This window comes from Xenopus laevis, chromosome 9_10L, assembly GCF_017654675.1.
Source record: "Xenopus laevis strain J_2021 chromosome 9_10L, Xenopus_laevis_v10.1, whole genome shotgun sequence".
Lineage (NCBI taxonomy): Eukaryota > Metazoa > Chordata > Amphibia > Anura > Pipidae > Xenopus > Xenopus laevis.
Window position 1 is genome coordinate 112,564,332 of NC_054387.1, and position 20,341 is coordinate 112,584,672.

The window sequence follows — 20,341 nt, forward strand, 5'->3', positions numbered from 1 at the left end:
TACATTGTGAATTGTGTCAAATACCAGTGTCTACATGAATGTAAAAATTAACTTAAAGGAGAAAGCCCTCTTTAGTTACACAAACTTGAGGAAGTAAAAGTACCATAAAATGATGCTTAGACTTCAAACATTTCACCCAGTTACTTCCTTCTCTGTTACCTTACTGGAAAATGAAATCACCTTTTGTGCTTTTCACAACAAAATAAGCAAAAAAGAATTCCATTATGACACCTCATAATGGTCCCCTCCTTTAAAAACCCATATAAATGGGCACCTACTCAAGGTGCAGAACACCTGAAAGCTGCTTTGTTATGTGCAACTAACTTGTGTTTTTGTTTCAGGGTAAAAATGTTGATGCATATGTTGCCAGCATTGCTGATTTTATTTTTGGCATCTGATAGGTCCCATGCCCAGACAAGCTATGTTACAGGTAAGTGACCAGCTATAAAACCAACATTTTATATAATTTTTATTTGTCTTCAAACTAATTTGCTCTATTAATAATTTTCGGGGCAGATTTACTAAGGTTCGAGTGAATTTTCGAAGTACAAAAAGTTTGAATTTCTAAGTAATTTTTTGAATACTTCGACCATCGAATAGGATACTACAGGGCAGATTTACTAAGCTCGAATGAAGAAGTAGAATAAAAAAAAATTAGAATTTCAAAGTATTTTTTGGGGTACTTCGACCATTGAATGGGTCAAATTAGATCGAATTGAATGATTCGAAGTAAAAATCGTTCGACTATTCGACCATTCGATAGTCGAAGTACTGTCTCTTTAAAAAATATGTCGACTTCATACTTCTCTACTTTAAACCTACCGAGCTGCAATGTTAGCCTATGGGGACCTTCCCCACCACAAGTTTTTTTTGATCGAATAAAAATCCTTCAATCGATCACTTAAAATCGTTTGAATCAAAAGTATAAAATCCTTCAAATTTGATATTCGAAGGATTTTACTTCGAGGGTCGAATTCGAGGGTTTATTAACCCTCGAAATTCGACCCTTGATAAATCTGCCCCTACGAATTCAAATTTACTTCCACTTCGATTCGAAGTAAAAATCGTTCGACTAGTCAACCATTCGATAATCGAAGTCTCTTTAAAAAAACTTTGACTTCAATACTTCGCCAACGTAAACCTGCCGAAGTGCTATGTTAGTCTATGGGGACCTTCCAGAGCAATTTTCTACGTTTTTTATATCCGAAGGAAAATCGTACGATCGGTACGATAAAATCGTTCGAATCGTACGAAGAATAAAATCCTCCGACTTTGAATTCGAATGTCGGAGGATTCTATTTGATGGTCGAATTTTAAAGTATTTTCCACTTCGAAATTCGACCCTTAATAAATCTTCCCCTTCATATTGATATTTTTATTAAGCAACCATGTCATTAGAATTACATTTTTTTCATTACGCAAAAAACAGTTATTGGTTGAAGATCTTCATGAAGATTACATGAGTATTTGTAGAAGTGACATTTAGGGGCCAATGTATGAATGTTTCTATTTTGTTAATTTCCCCAAATCCAACTTTTTAGCTCTACAAATCATGTATTAGACAAATTACTCAAACCACAAAAAAATTAGAATTTAAGTGTAAAAACCACAACAAAACTCTAATACAAAATTTCGCCATCGCCAGTTGGGAAGGTCATGTAGAATTTAACAGACACTGTCTTTTTGTAATTATAAAATCTTTCTTTGCTTAGAGCCCTTAGAGGTTTACTGGGTTTGTTTCATTTGTAATTGTGAGAAAATGTCTACAACAATGAGGATTTCCAGGTTTTCATGTTTTTATTATGATTCATTGCATGTTTTTGTTTGCTCTTTTCATACTTGAACATTTTAATAAATAAGTAGACATTTGTTTTTTTTTATGTGCGTTTTTTAGTGGATAAACATCTAAAACTACACAAATTTGAATTTTGATAAATAGGTCTCCCTGGGAGAGAGCAGGGGGACATTTTGGGCCTTTTTCAACCAGGCAATGGTTGCAGTGGACCATATGCTGTCCTCACAAGCTAAGCTCCCCCTGTTGCCCCAGACTTCACTATGGTCTTTATCAGTAAATGCTTGCAGTCAATAATATCTAGATCTTTGCGCAGAATACTGCTTGTAAATAATATTAAAAATCCAAATGCCTCTGTAAGGTAAAACTTATATTCTTCTATTTTTTCAGGATATACATCCAAAGTAAGCACAGGTAAGTGCTCAAAGATATTTTAAATACAATCCAATTTCCGATATCAAGGGTGTAATTCAGTAACAGGTTACGATACTGTTGCAGGTCTTGTTATGTACAACCATAGAGAAGTTTGCAAAGAAATAGCACTAAATAGGATGCCGTAAACCAGGGATCCCCAACCTTTAGAACCCATGAGCAACATTCAGAAGTAAAAGGAGTTGGAGAGCAAAACTAGCGTGAAACATGTTCCTGGGGTGCCAAATATGGTTGGCCATTTAGCAGTCCCTATATGGATTGTCAACCTACATTGAGACTCTGTTTGGCAGTGCATCTGGTTCTTATGCAACTAAAACTTGCCTAAGCACCTGCTTTGAGGCCACTGAGGGGTTGGAGAGCAACATGTTGCTCATGAGCCACTGGTTGGGGATCACTGCCGTAAACGTTTCCACGTTTCCTGCTGCAAATAACATACAGATGCTACATGATATGATTTAGTTGTTTTCAGCAGGAATGACATGTTGGGTCGATCCACTAATAACACTTACAAACATAAATATATATATATATATATATATATATATATATATATATATATATAACCGAAGGCCAAGTCGTTTTATAGGACAAGTCCTTCTATTCCCACACAATCCTCCAAAAGACTTAATAGTCTGACTCTTCAACAGGTTGGTGGAGTAGTCATCTCCACTGCAGTAACATGAAGTATAATGGAAACTGGAGAGTCTTCAAATGTGAATAAAGTGGTTTTTTTGACGCACAATTGTGCGTCAATAAAACCCGCTTTATTCACATTTGAAGACTCTCTGGTTTCCATTATACTTCAGGTCATGGAACTCAAAGGTGACTTCTAATATCCTCATATTTTCCAAAAGGGTACTTTATTTATTATAATACACAGGTTTTATTGAGTCATGTAAAAAAAATGACATCACTAAGCTCTGTTTAAAACTGATGATATTACTATTAGCAATTTATAAGGAAATAATTGACAGTATATTCATGGCCTTTGAGTCTAACTAGAGCAAACAAAGGAGGACTTGTACTGAAAATGGATTCTACTTATACATTTCATTTAAAAATATCAATATTCTTATTATAAAACATGCATCACTGTAATCAGGAGAATGTTTTTGAAATAGAGATGAGTTCTGTGTATTCATGTCTGTATCCCTTTAACTACCTTCGTGTTATCCCACAATTGAAGATAAGAACGAGAAAGTTAAGTTAATATACTTTTCACAGTTTGCCCTGTTTATTGCATAGAATAACAAAAGCCACAGCTATTTCGCTACTCATAGAATGTTCAATACAAACTTTAGAAGGTTTTAAAAGGTTGGGTGTTTGTCCTTAAGAGAGATATGTTACACAGAGGGCCGGGACCTTTTTTTCTGCATACCATCTGTCAGTTTCACCATAAACAAATAACAGCACATCGTTTTTTTAGTAATAAATTCACCTTATTTACTAGAACAGTGTAAACCTGCTTAGAAAAACACTGTCCTACAGCTTTGTGCGAGTCTTTGCATATATGGCTAACAATGTAATTCTTGTATTATCTCCTTTTAGGGTCGTCACCATCAGCCATCTCATCCTCTCTGACATATTTAGTGGACACTACAGGGTCAATGTATGATGATCTCCAGCAGTTGAAATTGGTGAATAATTGGCTTCTTGATCGCATAACAGCACGATTCCCATATGGAGTACGCCAGTATACAATGGTTGAGTTTAATGACCCAAGTAAGTTTGTCTTTCTGTTTTCCCTGTATGCAGAATATAATCTATTATTATCATTATTATTGCTATTATTAATAACATGTATTTATAAAGCACCAAAGCATTCTGCAGACTGTACAATAAATAGGTTTATACAATGAACATACAAAATTACAAATATATATATATATATGCACTCCACATACACTACAAAGTCTGTGACTGTAAAGCAAAAGTTAAAGACTGGCGCACTCCGGGTTTGTAAATTATGAAAAAAGGAGATTTTGTGAAATTATTATTAAATAATAAATAAATAACAATAATAATGAATTATTAATAATTATTACTAGTGATGGGTTAATTTGTCCCATTTTGATTCGCCGAATAATTCACGAATTTCCCATGAAATTCGCAAAAAGGTAAAATTTGTTTTTGGACGCTGGCACACATTCATCGTCAAAAATGAGCCACCATAAAAAAAACGCACTCGAATTCGCCGCGAAATCATGCTTTGCCCATCACTAATTATTACCTTTTGCTTTGTGTATATATATATATTTCAAGAAATGCTGTTGCACGCTAGGGACTTTTGCAGTAAAAAAGCTTTTACTGCAAAAGTCCCTAGAGTGCAACAGCATTTCTTGGAAACTATATATAATACTTCTGTTAGCACCAGGGCATTATCTCCTTTTAAGTGTGTGCAGCAGCCTTACGGAATATATATATATATATATATATATATATATATATATATATATATATATATATATATATATATATATATATATAGTGAATAAAGTACCCCCTTTTGTAAAATATAAGGATATTATAAGTTACCGAGATGTTTCATGACCATATAAAACATAAAAAACCTGTTTTTATACAGGTCATGGAACTCCGAGGTAACTACTAATATCCTCCTATTTTATAACTGGGGGTACTTTATTTATTATAATACACACGTTTCAGTGAGTCATGTGACAGAAATGACATCAGAACTCACCGTTTATAACTGATAACATCAGAACTCACCGTTTATAAGGATATAATTTACAAGATATTCATGGCTTTTTTGTATTTTATATATATATATATATTAATCCATCCAACAAGTGATGAGCAAATCTGTCCAGTTTCACTGCCAGAAAATTCACAAAATTTTTTAGTTGCGCTGATTTTACATTGAACTTATTTCCTTTAAAGTGGAATTCGATAAAACCTTTGTGACTGAAGAGAAATGTAAGGTCTTCCCAAACAGTATGCTGCTGGGCTACCATTTTTAGCATACTTTAAAGGGGATGTTAACCTTTCAAAAACTTTTTTTCAGTTTACTTGTTTTGAGCTACATTAGTCGATACATTTCTCAGCTGCATCTCTGGAGTATTAACAACTATTGTATCAATTCTTACAGCTGCCTGTAATGAAACTCAGGGATTCTGTTCAGCAGGGACAAAGATAAGAAATGTATTAAATAATGTATCAATTTAGAACAGTTTACAGCGTTGGCTTCCCATCCTTGCTTTACTCAGTTTTTGCTGGACTACAATCCCAGTGCACTTTAATTTATCATCAAGGTTATGGCATGCTGGGAGCTGTAGCCCAACACCATAAGGGTTGTATTCTTTAGCATTCTTTAGAGCCCCTTTAAATAGATGTAAACCAAGCATACTCCAGCCTGTTTTTATATTATTATAAATCATGCTTGGAACTGTAGTCCATTAGGCTTGTGTTTTTTTTAAAGTGAAGTTTTTTTTATAAAATATTTCCCCTGGGCAAAAAAGAGTCAGAAGATCCTGCCTATGTGATGTAGCTGATTTTTATTCTTTTCTGTAACCTGAGCTGGGGTGTTGTTTTTCTAGTGCCAATCAACTATACAGCACTATGTTAACCCTATCTGTGTTCTGTTTAAATATCAACATGTTCAAACTCTATAGTACTCTTCCTAGATATCAATACTGTATAATGACTGAAACAGCCTTGGAACTGATGATTCTCATCAAAAATTGTGTTTTTTTTATTTTTTTTTAAATCTGTTATTTCATTTTGGGGATTTTTACATTCCCATTTAATGAATGTGTTTAATGCTCTGTTGCAGGGCGAGGGCAGGCACATTTTAAGAAGAGCCAAATTTCTGCTTTACAAAAATGATAGATTTTACAAATGAATGTCTTTCATGTCTTAATGCCAAAATCCAGTGACCCTGTCAAGTTTCCATAAATCGGTTCTTTTTACACTGTTTTGCAGCCTTTGGTCAAGTAAAGGTGACCTATTCAATGGATGAGTTTAAAGCGTTTTTCAATAATCTCTATGCCTACGATGGAGGCGACTGTCCAGAACTTGCAATGAATGGGCTCAAAGTGGCTTTAGAGAATTCCCCACCCAAATCTTTCATTCTGGTGCTCACAGATGCATCTGCCAAAGATTACACAAACACTGCTCTTCTAAACAACATATATTCACTTATTAATACCAAACAGTCACAGGTACAGTACAAGGTCTTGTTATTATACAGTGCATGGTGTTTTTTGAGGCATTAATTATGTCTTCATTTTTTTTATAATAATTGTTTTGATTTTATTTTCCCTAGGTTGTCTTTTTGATTACAGGGCTTTGCTGGGGTTTAGATGATCCAGCATTCCTTATTTACAGGGATATTGCTTCTAAGAGCTCTGGGCATGTCTTCCAAATTGGCCTCTCAGATCTGAACAAAGTAAGTATAGTCCCTGTGGGAGCTGTGTATAAATAAGCTATCTCCTTCAGAGTGTCCAGCGTGCATGTGTCTCATGTGCCCATGGGCCTGTCCCAAAGCACATTGTGTGGCTGTCTTGGAAGGGATAACCTTTACAAACATCAGTAACCAGCTTAAAGGGGAAGGAAAGTCTAAAATAGAATAAGGCTAGAAATGCTGTATTTTGTATACTTAATATAAACATGAAATTACTGCACCACAAGCCTAATCAAACAAATAATTTATGCTTTCAAAGTTGGCTACAGGGGGTCACCATCTTGTAACTTTGTTAAACATCTTTGCAAAACCAAGACTGTGCACATGCTCAGTGTGGTCTGGGCTGCTTAGGGATCGTCATAAATTATCAAAACAGAACAAGTCAAATAATATCTGCCAGAAGCCGATACAGCAAGACTGATTAATAATCAGAATATACAGACTGTACTGGGTCCTGTGTTGTCATGTAATCTAATGTGGATTTTTATAGTTTTTGTATTGTTTAATACAAACTTTTTCCAACTCTGCAGAACCAGGGACTGCAGCAAAATAATCCTCCAAATAGAATCCCAGTTTATCTGTTTAAGTCTGGCTCCATGATCTTTGTCCATGGAGCTGGAATTGGAAACAGTAAAGGCAAAAATAAAATCAAACACAAATTTCTTCACAGTCGCTAACTGCTTTACAGGAAAAAAAACAAAGCTGCTTGAGTTCTGCATGGCTGGGAAGTAAGGCAGGGGCTCCCCCTGCTGTTCATAAGTATGATTGTTTCCCTGCAGAGCAGTTAGGGACCATCTGACAATTCCTATCCACAGCAGTAAATGAAGGGAGAATTTCACTGCATACAGTCAGGTTTCTTATAAAAACAGTACACATTTTTTAACTAAATATATTGGAGATAGGTTTCCTTTTCATTAAAGAAAGTAAAAATGGGATTTTCTTTTTTTTTCTTTACATGCCCTTTAAATCAATTTCTTATAAAATGTATCAATCGGTGTTCATGACCACCTAGTACAGTACTCAGGAAGCCAAACTTGAAATAAGTGTTGACAACTTCTGAAGATGTACAACTACAGAGTTATTTTAAAATCAAAATAGAAGATAAAGAATAAGGGGCTCTATAAAAAGACAAAAATATAAAGTTCTAAGGTAGCCACATGACTTCCATTTGAAAACTTAGTTGAGCTATTTCATTATTTTAAGTTTACAAATGTCTTTTGTCAGTAGAAATGTAACCAGATCTTTAACATTTTCCCCCAAGGTGTTTAATTATCTAGACTTCACGCTATCAAGACCTGCTAACAATACAGAAAGACTTTTGTACAGATACTACAATGGCAGTCATACTGATAACTTTTCCATATCAACTAACTACACTACCTTACTGTTCATCACTGATGGCCCAATTACCTCAATAAGAATTATTGGACCTGACTGTAAGTGCATTATATTCAGTTTAGCTGATATCTCTAAATCTTTCAGGTGACTGTGTATTTATAGCAATTAATTATTTCATAACTATCTAAAAAGAATGTCTGCAAAAGATGGTGTCATCTTTACATACTGGTTACTATAATCAAAATTGTATTGTATGGTTGTATGTATAGGTTACAAGAGGATTTGACATTGTAGATCATTGTAGATCATAATACAGGTTTAGGATCCGTTATCCAGAAACTTCTGAATTATGGAAAGGTTCTGTAATAATAAACAGTACCTTGTACTTGATCCAAACCAATATATAATTAATCCTTTTTAGAAAAAAAAATCAGCCTATTGGGCTTATTTAATGTTTACATGATTTTCTAGTAGTGGTATGGTATGAAGATCCAAATTATGGAAAGATCCATTATTCAGAAAACCCAAGGTCCCCGGCATTCTGGATAACAGGTCCCATACCTGTATTATGAGTTAGACTGAAAGGTACAAAAAAATGATCTTGATGTGAAAAGCATTCTGATCTGACCTATGAACATGGATACTGAAATGTATTGTAACATTGGTTTAATAGTGTTTTATGTACAGAACATAAAAGGAGAACTAAAGCTCAACTTAAGAAGTAGAATAGAAACGTAGTACATTATGTTTTTGGTTCTGTATCAGGCCAAGGAAACCACAGGCTATTAGCAGCAAAGATCTGTGTCTCCAAAGATGCCCCAGTAGCTCCTCATCTTCTTTTCTGCTGATTCACTGCACATGCTCTGTGCTGCTGTCACTTACTGAGCTTATTACAGTACACATAGAATAGAAATGTCGCAATACAAGGCTGATTAGCAATTAATACAGATAATTACTACATGGCAGCACAGAAACCAGTGCAACTAGCATCAGAATTTAATAATCAGCCCTGTAGCATCAGCTTATATTACAGGCCAACCTCATTTTCTGCTGGATAGTTAGTGATGACCCCTAAGCTTAGCTTCTCAACAGCTGCTCAGAGCCCACTGAGAATGTGAGTGCAGCATTTTTAGCCATATTAATTTTTAGGGTTAAGTTGTTGTTTTAAATCTGAATTTTCCTAAATAAGGCCAATGTGCTCTTTTTCTATCCCTAAGATAGAGACCAGTTTATTGCATTTGATAAACATGCTCTATTTTTCATAAACCAAGAAACACAAATGCTGTTATCATATGGGTCTGCAAATCCAGTTTACTATTTTATTTAAATAAATAAAAGAAACACATTCTCTAAAACAGCTGCTTATAAAAAGAGAATATTTTGTAACATTGACTTGCCCAGATCTAAGCGTCTACTGCAACTGGCGTTTTCCCGGCATGCTGTCTATATACCACATGCATATTGTTTATCTGTAGGAGGATCACAGTTTGCAACACACTTGTCATTGTGGAATGCAGCATATCGGTGGCACCAAACTGAATTACAAATATGAGCAGAGTTGAATTTAGGCATTCAAATGGTAGAACAATGCACCATTTGCGCTGTTCCACCTAAAGACACACAAGCAACTCGTTACTCATTAAAACCTGTGAAAAATTTCATCTTTACTTTTGGGTGTGTAGTAGTCATTGAAGTTACCTGTACATGGGCTTCTGTTTCCCTTGATCTAATATTCAGTCTATTGGCCTGTTTATGTGAACAATATGACAACCCTTGACTTTACATAAACTCCTTGTGACACAATCATGGTACAATATAGACTTTCAAGGGGATCTCACCTTGCATTGTCTGATTTAATAAGAATGTGAATCTGATTTAATTTAACACATGTTCTCCCCTACCTATATCTTTTCAGTACATTAAGGGAAATCACCTTGACAAACTTTCGCACCTACAAATGACAACTTGAAAATTTTCTAAACTCTACAAATCTGTTGCTAGGAAAAACTAGTTTGAAGTAAATAGGTAGAGAATGTTCTTCAAGACATTTTAAAGGTGCTCAGTGCAAGAATATGGGGGTTATTTATCAAGGTCGGAATTTATCTCAGTATTTCTAATATCAAACTTTGAGCAACTCTGAATTCCCGAATGGACCTTATGTATGAAGAAAAAAAGCCAGAAAACAAGGGTCCGGCAAACTTCGGAGCTTTCCCCGAAAACTCAGAATTGTTCAGAGTTTTCCATAAAAATGAAGATTTTTTCAGAATTTTCTGAGTTTTTTGTGCCGAAACCCCAAAATCATCGGATATCAGTACAGACATCAGTGCAGACCCTGGAACCTTCCTCATTGACTTATACAGGACCTCCAGAGCATTTAGATGCCGGGGTTTTGGATTCAGAGTTTTTAGACCATCAAACTTTAATAAATCTCGAAAAATGTGTAGTTTTTTTTTTGCTCCAAAAACTATGAATTATTCGAGGTTCTGATATTAGGACCTTAATAAATAACCCCCTACGTGTTCTACCAATGCAGGGACACAAGGGAAAAAATGGTCCATAAAAGGGAAGATGTGTCCACTTGATGAATTGCTTGATCTGATCACAATACTAGTGGGATTTGTTAATTGGACACCTGCCAACAGACCACAAAATCACACAGACTCAGCAGCCATGGACTACATCCATGCCTCAGCAGTTCTTGGTCCATTGAACTATCAGGCCTTACCAAATTATATCTAAATTAGCCCCAGTTAGATGGAAACCATACACGCATACACATGCTAACAGGCTGCTAATTGGGTAAGCTGTCAACCGGTAGCTAAAGCTATATGCTAGTTAGTTGTTATAGTTGTTATAAGTTACTAAAATAACAAATTCATTCTTCTTCATGTATTGCAATAAGATGTTTATATATTTTCTTCTTATAGTGAAGGACTCAAATCCAAAGGCAATTGTGTCTGAAACCTGGGGTTCAATGTATCAGGTTAACAACCCTGCCAAAGGGAAATGGACCATATCTGTAAATTCAAGCAGTCCTCATGCTATACAGGTGGATGGATTAACAGGTACAGAATAAAGAACATGTGATAATAAAGTGATACGTTTACACCAATGTAGGAATTACCTGTTTATTAAACTTTATATCTGGTTACCTTCCCATTGTTCTGTTGTTAGGCTGCTGGGGAGGGGGGGGGTAAAGGGAGGGGGTGATATCACTCAAATTTGCAGTACAGCAGTAAAGAGTGATTGAAGTTCATCAGAGCACAAGTCACATGACTGAGGGCTCCTCGGAAACTGACAATGTGTCTAGGCACATGTCAGATTTCAAAATTAAATAAAAAAAATCAGTTTGCTTTTTTGAAAAACAGATTTCAGTGCAGAATTCTGCTGGAGCAGCAATATTAACTGATGCATTTTGTAAAGAAACATATTCTTTCCATGACAGAATAAATCCCAAAAAAACTTTTATAAAGAGTACGCTGCATGATTTTCTAATGGAGGCATATTCTAGGATTTGGATTTGGTTCGGCTGGGCAGAAGGATTCGGCCGAATCCGAATCCTGCTGAAAAAGGCAGAATCCTGGTCAGGGGCGATCCTGGCCCCTCCGCTGCCTGAGGCAGCAGTAGTTGCTGCTGCCCCCCCTCCCCTGGAAATTTGCTCTTAAAGTACCAGGAGCAGCATTTTTGCTGCCCCTGGTACCTAGTGGGGCGCTGCTGCCTGAGGCGACGGCCTCAACTTGCCTCATTGGCGAAGCACCCCTGATCCTGGTTGAATCCCGAACCGAATCCTGGATTCGGTGCATCCCTTGTCCTAGTTTATTGCAGATCACATAATTTTATTATAATACTAAAGACTCATAATAGATAGGTAGACATAAGGCTTTTTTACTGTTTTGTTTGAGTGTATTTTAAATATTTTTAATTATGATTTTTTTCTCTCTTTCAGTTACCAACACATCATGTAAGTTGCTTTTCTTTAACATTATCTAAACAGATCAACAAAGCATGGTTTTAAATGTGTGTTAATATTTACTTATATATGAAAAGGGAAGGTTTTTATTTAAACTGTTTTTAATCAAACTGTCCATATAAATTCTGCATCTGCTTAAATCTGCATTAAGCATAGGGGAGTAAATATGTTGGAACAGTTGTAATGTATCACATGAACTATTCATTTTTAATTAGTCTTCAAAATTTGGATTTTTGTTTGGAAACTTGGATTTTGAATATACACCTACATAAGTTTGCCAGCTTTTAGCTGCCAATCTTATTAATTCAATACCCTGAAGTTTTCAGAGTTTTCGGGCAAAAAAACATAAGAAATCGTGTTGTCGGGTAAAAAAATCCGAATTTTTTTTTTTGAAAATCAGATTTTTTCCCACAGAGCAAATTTTCGGGAAAATGTTATAATAAATAAGCATAAAAAACTAGCAGATTTGATTGGAGTTTGTAGCAGAAAATGTTGAGATAAAATCGGACATTGATAAATAACGCCCTATAAGTGCATTAATGGTGCAGTTTTAACCGAATGACGGTATTAAACAGCTGAAAAAGTGCTCTAAACATGAGCTATCCAAAACCAAAACCACAATATTTTACAAAATGTAAGTAAAGTGCACTTGGTTGCTAGGGACTTAACCCAGAAACATGGTTGTTATGGATAGCAAACCAGCAACCGAGTTGCTAGGGAACCAACAAATGAAACATTCAAAATGTGTTAAATCTTCTCTATTTAAACTAAATTGATGTTTAAAAAAGAATTATATAAATATGTCTGGTGCTGAAATGATCAATCCATGAACTCATACAAAAATACCTATAAAATATTTTTTGTAATAAAACATTTGGATCAAAACATAATTATTATTGCAACAAATAGTCATATTTAATTAAAAGCAGCTAAATCAAGTGCCCTATTGAGATCACAAGGTGTTAAAGACCCTAACCGTAAAAATCCAAAATGTTTCCTGCTTCAGCAATTGTAGGAAGCTACTGAATCTCCCCCTACATATTATTGACAGTAAATACAGTAACTCCTTATGGCTGTTCATGTCATTGTACCGCACTGTACAATATGGGGCAGATTTATCAAGAGTTGAATTTCGAATTTAAAAAACTTCGAAATTCGAATTAAAAAAAAACAACCGAAATGTATTAAAAAAAATAAAAGTTTTTTTTGCTGGTAGTCTGTATTTGTTCAAATTTGTCCAAATTCAAATCGTATGAATCGAAGTAATAGTGAAATTCAATTGTTTTTCCTCAAAAAAAACTTTGATTTTTAAAAGTTTAACAATTTACTCCAAATGGGTTCTAGGAGGTCCCCCATAGGCTAAAACAGCAATTCGAGAGGTTTTAGATGTCGAATGGTGGAAGTCAAATTTTTAAAGAGACAGTACATGATAAATTTCATTATTAAAATTTTTGATTTTCTTTCAAATTTGCTCGAAATTTGGTTTTTTTTAATTTCAATTTTCACTTCGATCTTTGATAAATCTGTCCCTATGTGTTCTGAGTGCTGTATGGGTAACCCCACTGCACTTCACTGCAGCCAAGCAACTATTTGTGTAGTTACTCTTGCAGCATCTGTGCAAACAGAAGGCAACAATATTTATATCAATACCAGTCAATTGACTATAGCTATAGGAGTCTCAGAATTTCCAGCCATAGCTCCAGTTGCCCCATCACAAGCCAGCTCAGTGAGTATATTGGGTATAGAATGTTATGTTTATGCCCCATGCTTCTTGCTTTCCATCCTTACTGTCAGATTGCAGTTTCATTCCCACGCTTGAGATCATATTCAGTTACTACTGTCTTTTACAAATAAAAAAATTGCAAACTTTTTAATCAATGTCTGCTTATTTTGCTTGTCTATTCTAGTGACTGCACGCTGTTCCAACTGTCATCCCAATGCTACATGTGAAGCATATCTTGGCCTATTTCAGTGTAGCTGTAAGGATGGATACATTGGAGATGGCTTCTCATGTTTAGATATTGATGAATGTGCCTATTCCTGGTTAAACAACTGTACTTATGGATATTGTGTAAATACAATTGGCTCCTATGACTGTGTGTGTCCTGTCGGATACACAAAAGGAGCAGGAAATACTTGTGTTGACATTAATGAATGTTCTAGTCCAGACCTGAATAAATGCCACCCATTAGCCACCTGCTTTAATAATGTTGGATCATATTCATGTGTGTGTCCACCTGGAGTTCTTGGTAATGGATTTTATTGTGAAATTGATCAATGTGCCAGAGGTGTGTGTGGGAGTAATTTGGATTGCATTAAAAATGGTGGCAGCTACTATTGCTCTGATCCATGTGGCAATCACACTGTTCTTAATGAACCCTGGAGAAGCACGGCCAATGCACAATATGTGGACGTCAAATGTGACTATGACAAAGTGGGCTGGTATCGTTTCATTGGAAATGGAGGAATACGCATGCCGGAATCCTGTGTTCCAATGTTGAGGTGTAACACACATGCACCTATGTGGTTAGATGGATCACATCCCATTCCAACTGATGGTATTGTCAGTCGCCAAGCCTGTGCCCATTGGTCTGGAGACTGTTGCCTTTGGTCATCAACTGTACAGATTAAGGCTTGTCCTGGTGGATACCATGTCTATAAACTGAATAGAACCCAAGGCTGCTCCTTATCATATTGCACAGGTACATTTCTACACTTGCTAATAACATATGGAAGAATGTGATCAAAGAGAAAGAAAAAAATATGAGTGATGTGTTTTATTTTGTGAAGTCCATGAAAGTATTAAACAACACAGGTTCTGTATTACAACAGTACCAGTCAAGCATTTGCAAAGATTTTCTAACATACATTAGTCTGACCAACGCTTACTAATAATTGGCTGCAATTGGTAGATGCAGTGTCGGATTGGCCCGCTGGGATACCAGGAGAACTCTCAGTGGGCCCAGGTGTCAGTGGGCCCTCCTGCTTCTAAATATTTGGCTTTTTTCATGTCCATTCCTGATTTTTATGAGAGCAAAGAGTCTAAATAGATGGATTAATAGATTATAGTTTGTAAAGAAAAGAGACTAGGAGAATTGAGGTTGAGTGAGGAGAGGAAGAAAATAGTACAGAGAGTGGGCCCCTAGTTTAAAGTTTTTTGGTGGGTCTAAGGTTTTTTGGTAGGCCCCTGGTGTCCCAGTCCGACACTGGTCATTGCACTGGTTTAATATAGCACCCATGTAAATCAGATTTTTATTCCATCTCAATTCTTAATCTCATTAGATCCCACTTCACTCAATGATGCATGCTTATGCACTGACGATGAGGAATGCAGATTTGTATCTGGATCCTATGGGTGCTACTGCAAGGAAAATCGGACTATAACTGGTAAGTACAATTTATACATTTTCAAAAAACACATTCTAAAGAAATTTGGGCTTATTTGCAAAAGTAGCACAAAATGTAACTATGCATAAATCAACCTATTCAGCTCTATTTTATTCTGTGTGCCTCTGCATACAGTACCTGTAGAGTCTGTTGTAAGTAATATGGCAACCTAAGCATTTTGTTCATCCTCAATATGCTTCAACTATATAGTACTATCCTCATTCCTCTTTCTGAATTAGATTAAAATAGTAAAGTGGGTGCAACCACAGATAAAAAAATGAAACAAAAAGATGTTTATGGATCATCAGTGTAATGTCTCCTTCAGTTACAAAACTGCCCATAGCTTTGGAATTAATTGAACCTATTGACTTTGCTACCAAGGAGTCTCCAGGAATCCTGATGAGTTTAGGGGGGGGGGTTATTTACTAAACTCTGAATGCAAAAATCACAAAAAAAATCGTGATTTTTGTAATATAAAATTGTACTTTTAAAAAATCGTAAATTTTTTCGGAATTTATTAAACCCCGAGGATAGAAATTCAGAATCAGAAAATCCGGCATCTCAGACCTGTCGAAGGTTACATTTAAGTCAATGGGAGAATTCCCAATGATTTTTTGATATGCGCTGGGTTTTGTGCAATACCCCAAAGTTTTTGGGCAAAAAAACATAAGATGTGAGTTTTCTGGTGAAAAATCCATAAAAATCATGAAAATCGTATTACAAATCCGAAAAAAATGTGAAAATCATATTGTTCACGTTTTTTTCTGATTTTTTTCTTGCAAACAAAATTTTTGGAAAAGTGTATTAATAAATAAGCCAAAAAAAACCCATGCGGATTTGGCCTGACTTTTTCTCAGAAAATATTGAAATGAATTCGGACTTAAATAGGGGATAAATAACCCCTAGGTGTCAATGAGCTGTGAAGTACTGAATGCATTTTGTTGACCATTTAAAAATCTTGCCTTGTGGATCCCTGTTTATTACATCCTTGTGCACCAAGGCATCACATGGACACTTGTTTCACAGTGTGTGTCTTTTGGACAGACATATCTCTTATGTATTTTATATATATATATGTGTGTATATATATATATATATATATATATATGTGTGTGTGTGTGTGTGTGTGTGGACAGACATATCTCTTATGTATTTTATATATATATATATATATATATATATATATATATATATATATATATATATATATATATATACACACACATAAAGCGTCCATGTTGGGCCCGCACTACTCGTAAAAAAGGTGTTTGGTGCCTGGGTGCTATCAGCAAAGTAAGTAAGAAACCCTGGAAAGAGGCGAGCACTCACAGGTCTTAAGATGCTAAAAATCTGTGAAATGTATTAAAAATAAATAACTGACGTTTCGGCTAATCCTATATCCTGTTGCACTTTGAGAAACGTCAGTTATTGATTTTCAATAAATTTCACAGATTTTTTTGCACCTTAAGACCTGTGAGTGCTCGCCTCTTTCCAGGATATATATATATATCTATATATATATCTATATATATATCTATATATATATATATATATATATATATATATATATATATATATATATATATATATACAGCGCTATTTAAATAAATGATGATGATGATGATATATATTTCTAATATATACTGTATATACATGTACAAAGACATTTAGTCCATTTTATTCCTTGTGCTTTTACTGTTTATGTATTATGTGACATGGAATAACTTTGCTAAACCACTATGAGTTGCAATTTATAATATTCAGGCTGACCTAATTTGCTTGCTAGAGACATTTACAAACTGGCCACAAGTAAAAGTGTAATGGACTGTGTTAGTCCCTTTTAACCTTTAAATTAACTTTATGGATGTCTTAGACTGGTTTAGTCCCTTTTAGCCATCACTGACTGACTATACACAGTAAATACAACAAGCAGGGTTCCATGTTCCATGTGTGGTTAATAATTAATGGTGGGAAGAAAAGATTTTAACGTACGTGCACTTATAATTTATTGTTGCTCTTTAAAGCTCTCTCAGACTTAAGGCCAACTGTGAACTGTGGAACGCAAAAATTGAAAACAACTTTCCGAAAATGTCAGCTGAGGGCTCTGAAAGTTGACGTCAAGGATATAATACTCGCAGACAGTTCTTGCTTTGATGTCCTGAATGATAATAATACCAACACATATTCAGTTCTGTCCCCTCTGCAAGCAGGGAACTGTGGGATGAAATTGAAAGTAAGTTTTGCTCACACTGTCAACAATCTATTGCTTTACGGTGCCTTAGGAGATGCCATTTTAAATTTCTAGGCTGACTTGAGTCACTAAACCACATTTACAATCTGGTCACAAGTCCAAGTGATACCAGTGAATGGGTGGGTCACTGGTTACTGAAGCGTTTTGCTTCAAGCAACAATATAGGCCACAATATCAGCCTAAGGGGTAGATTCACTAATGGGTGACTTTTCACCAGCATTCGCTTCGCACATCTCGCACCAGTTCGTCAGACACAAATGTGCTACGACTACACCAATTCACTAATATGCGGAGTTTCATCCTGGGCGTCGAGCGATGGGGACTTTTCACTAGCGTTACTTCGGCAGTGCGAGCATTTCTTAGCGAAGATGCGCTAGCGTTCGTTTGTGCCTAGTAAAAAATCGCTAGTGATCTTGCGCTTAGGTCAATTTGCATAGGCCGGGTAATTTAAAGTTGTATGGACGTCTTTATTATAAGGGGCCGATTCACTAAGGGTCGAATATCGAGGGTTAATTAACCCTCGATATTCGACTAGGAATTAAAATCCTTCGACTTCGAATATCGAAGTTGAAGGATTTAGCGCAGATAGTTCGATCGAATGATCGAAGGATAATTCCTTCGATCGAACGATAAAATCCTTTGAATCGAACGATTCGAAGAATTTTAATCCAACGATCGAAGGAATATCCTTCGATCAAAAAAAGTTAGCCAAGCCTATGGGGACCTTCCCTATAGGCTAACATTGACTTCGGTAGCTTTTAGATGGCGAACTAGGGGGTCGAAGTTTTTTTTAAAGAAACGAACGATTTTTACTACAAATCCTTTGTCGTAGTCGAAGGTCGAAGTAGCTCATTCGATGGTCGAAGCAGCCCAAAAAAAACTTCGTAATTCGAAGTTTTTTACCTTCGAATCCTTCACTCGAAGTTAGTGAATCGGCCCCCTAAATGTTGGTGCAAATGCTTGAAGTTACCACTTTTTATTACAAATGTCCAGGGAACCTTAATAAAGACAAGAGAGTTAATATAATGTCCTACACCTGAGCCCACTGTAAAATTAATGTTCCATAAGTTATAAAATGTCTGGAGAAAACCGGTTACCCAAAAAAAATTTGTTAGGACTTTTACAGGCAATCCCGCTTCAATCAAGGAAAAGTCGCCAGTGTTTTTTGAACTTTAATGCATTTTCAGCACACAGGATATGATGTAAGTAATAGAAGATTGAGGAAGATCTAGCTGCTTTTTAGCACTTCACCTGGTCTGAGGTGGCGAAGTCAACTCTGGCGAAAGAGGTAACGTTCAGTAAAATCCGCACTTTACTGAATTTGCGAAGTAACGACCTTTTGCCAGAGCGCAAAGTTGCCTGGTGATAGAGTGAAAACGAACGCTAGCGACGGCCTCTTTCATAGCGAATTGGCGCCTGCTCCTGTTAGTGAATTGGTAAAGTCTCTGCAGGTGGCAAAGCTTATTTGGGGATATGGTTCACAAAAAAAGCCATTGGAGCTGTTTATTTAGACAGCTATTATATTCTTTTAAAATATTTGTTGTTTTTTCCTTCAGACCAATAGCACCCATGCCTTTTATACAAAGAGTTTTGACTTCACCTTTCTACTTAATGGTATGATTATTAGAGATAAGCTGACAACGACTTCAACCTGTATTTACCCGCTTGATATGAGACTAAGTCTTAACGCTGCCCTCAATCCCATTATCAGGTAAATGTATTATGTATGTCTGCCATTGTTTCTGTGTTTAAAATACTTTACAGTCATTTTAGGATTTAACAACTTATTTTCTGTACTGAAACTATTGATTCCAGCATCAATAAAATAATTGTACTGGTATTTATCTCCCCACGTAATGGGCCAGATTCAATTCAGTGAGAGAAAGGTTTATTGTGAAAACTTGTCGACGAGATTCAATTTGAGATGCAATTCAATTCAGAAAAACTGAAAACTCTATAAAAGTCTATTGGAAACAACTGGAACTGAATAAGGAGAAACGTTTTTCTCCTTGAATTGAATCTCGTCCATGAGTGTTCACATGATAAACCTTGAGATAATTTTTTCTCAATTGAATCTGGGCCATTATGGGATTTGGGGAGCATGGATTCTGACAGGTCACAGGACTCAGCAGAAAGAATATGTTAATAATAATAGTTTTGATGAATCATAAATCAGATAAAACTGCTGGTAATCCTTTTATTGTATTGTTAAAATACACAGATTTATCAAGGGTTGAAGTGAATTCGAGGGAATTTTCAAAGTAAAAAAATTAAGTAAAAAAAAGTAATTTTTGGATACTTCGAACATCGAATAGGATACTACGACTTCAAATTTACTTCGAATTCGATTCTAAGTAAAAATACTTAGAATATTCGACCATTCGATAATCAAATCTCTTTAAAAAAACTTTGACTTATACTTCGCCAAATGAAACCTGCCGAAGCGCTATGTTAGCCTATGGGGACCTTCTACAGCAAGTTTTTGAAGTTGAAGTAAAAATCGTTCAATCGTACGATAAAATCATTCAAATCGTTTGATTCGAAGGATTTAATCGTTCGTTCAAATTTACTTCGACTGCAGAATAGCCAAATTCAATGAAAAAAATTTTGAATTCGATATTTGAATTCAAAGTATTTTAATTCGATGGTCGAATTTCGAAGTATTTTTTAACTTCGAAATTCGACCCTTGATAAATCTGCCCCACAGTATTACATTCTTGGCTACATCCCAATTTATTCCCAGCCATG

At 35.6% G+C, this 20,341-nt stretch overlaps 1 protein-coding gene across 2 annotated transcripts in view; it reads left to right on the top strand.

The window, feature by feature from the left end:
* Positions 1–275: 275 nt before the first annotated feature.
* Positions 276–20,341, top strand: part of LOC108701898 (uromodulin) — a 28,424-nt gene continuing 8,358 nt past the window's right edge. For both annotated transcript variants that reach the window (XM_041575895.1, XM_041575896.1), the window contains exons 1-12: positions 276–430; positions 2,183–2,206; positions 3,773–3,946; positions 6,167–6,405; positions 6,510–6,632; positions 7,909–8,083; positions 10,913–11,050; positions 11,932–11,946; positions 13,863–14,657; positions 15,238–15,342; positions 17,367–17,575; positions 19,150–19,304. In XM_041575895.1, coding sequence (XP_041431829.1) covers positions 349–430; positions 2,183–2,206; positions 3,773–3,946; positions 6,167–6,405; positions 6,510–6,632; positions 7,909–8,083; positions 10,913–11,050; positions 11,932–11,946; positions 13,863–14,657; positions 15,238–15,342; positions 17,367–17,575; positions 19,150–19,304 — 2,234 coding nt within the window. In that variant the 5' untranslated portion in view covers positions 276–348. The remainder of the gene's footprint in view (positions 431–2,182; positions 2,207–3,772; positions 3,947–6,166; positions 6,406–6,509; positions 6,633–7,908; positions 8,084–10,912; positions 11,051–11,931; positions 11,947–13,862; positions 14,658–15,237; positions 15,343–17,366; positions 17,576–19,149; positions 19,305–20,341) is intronic.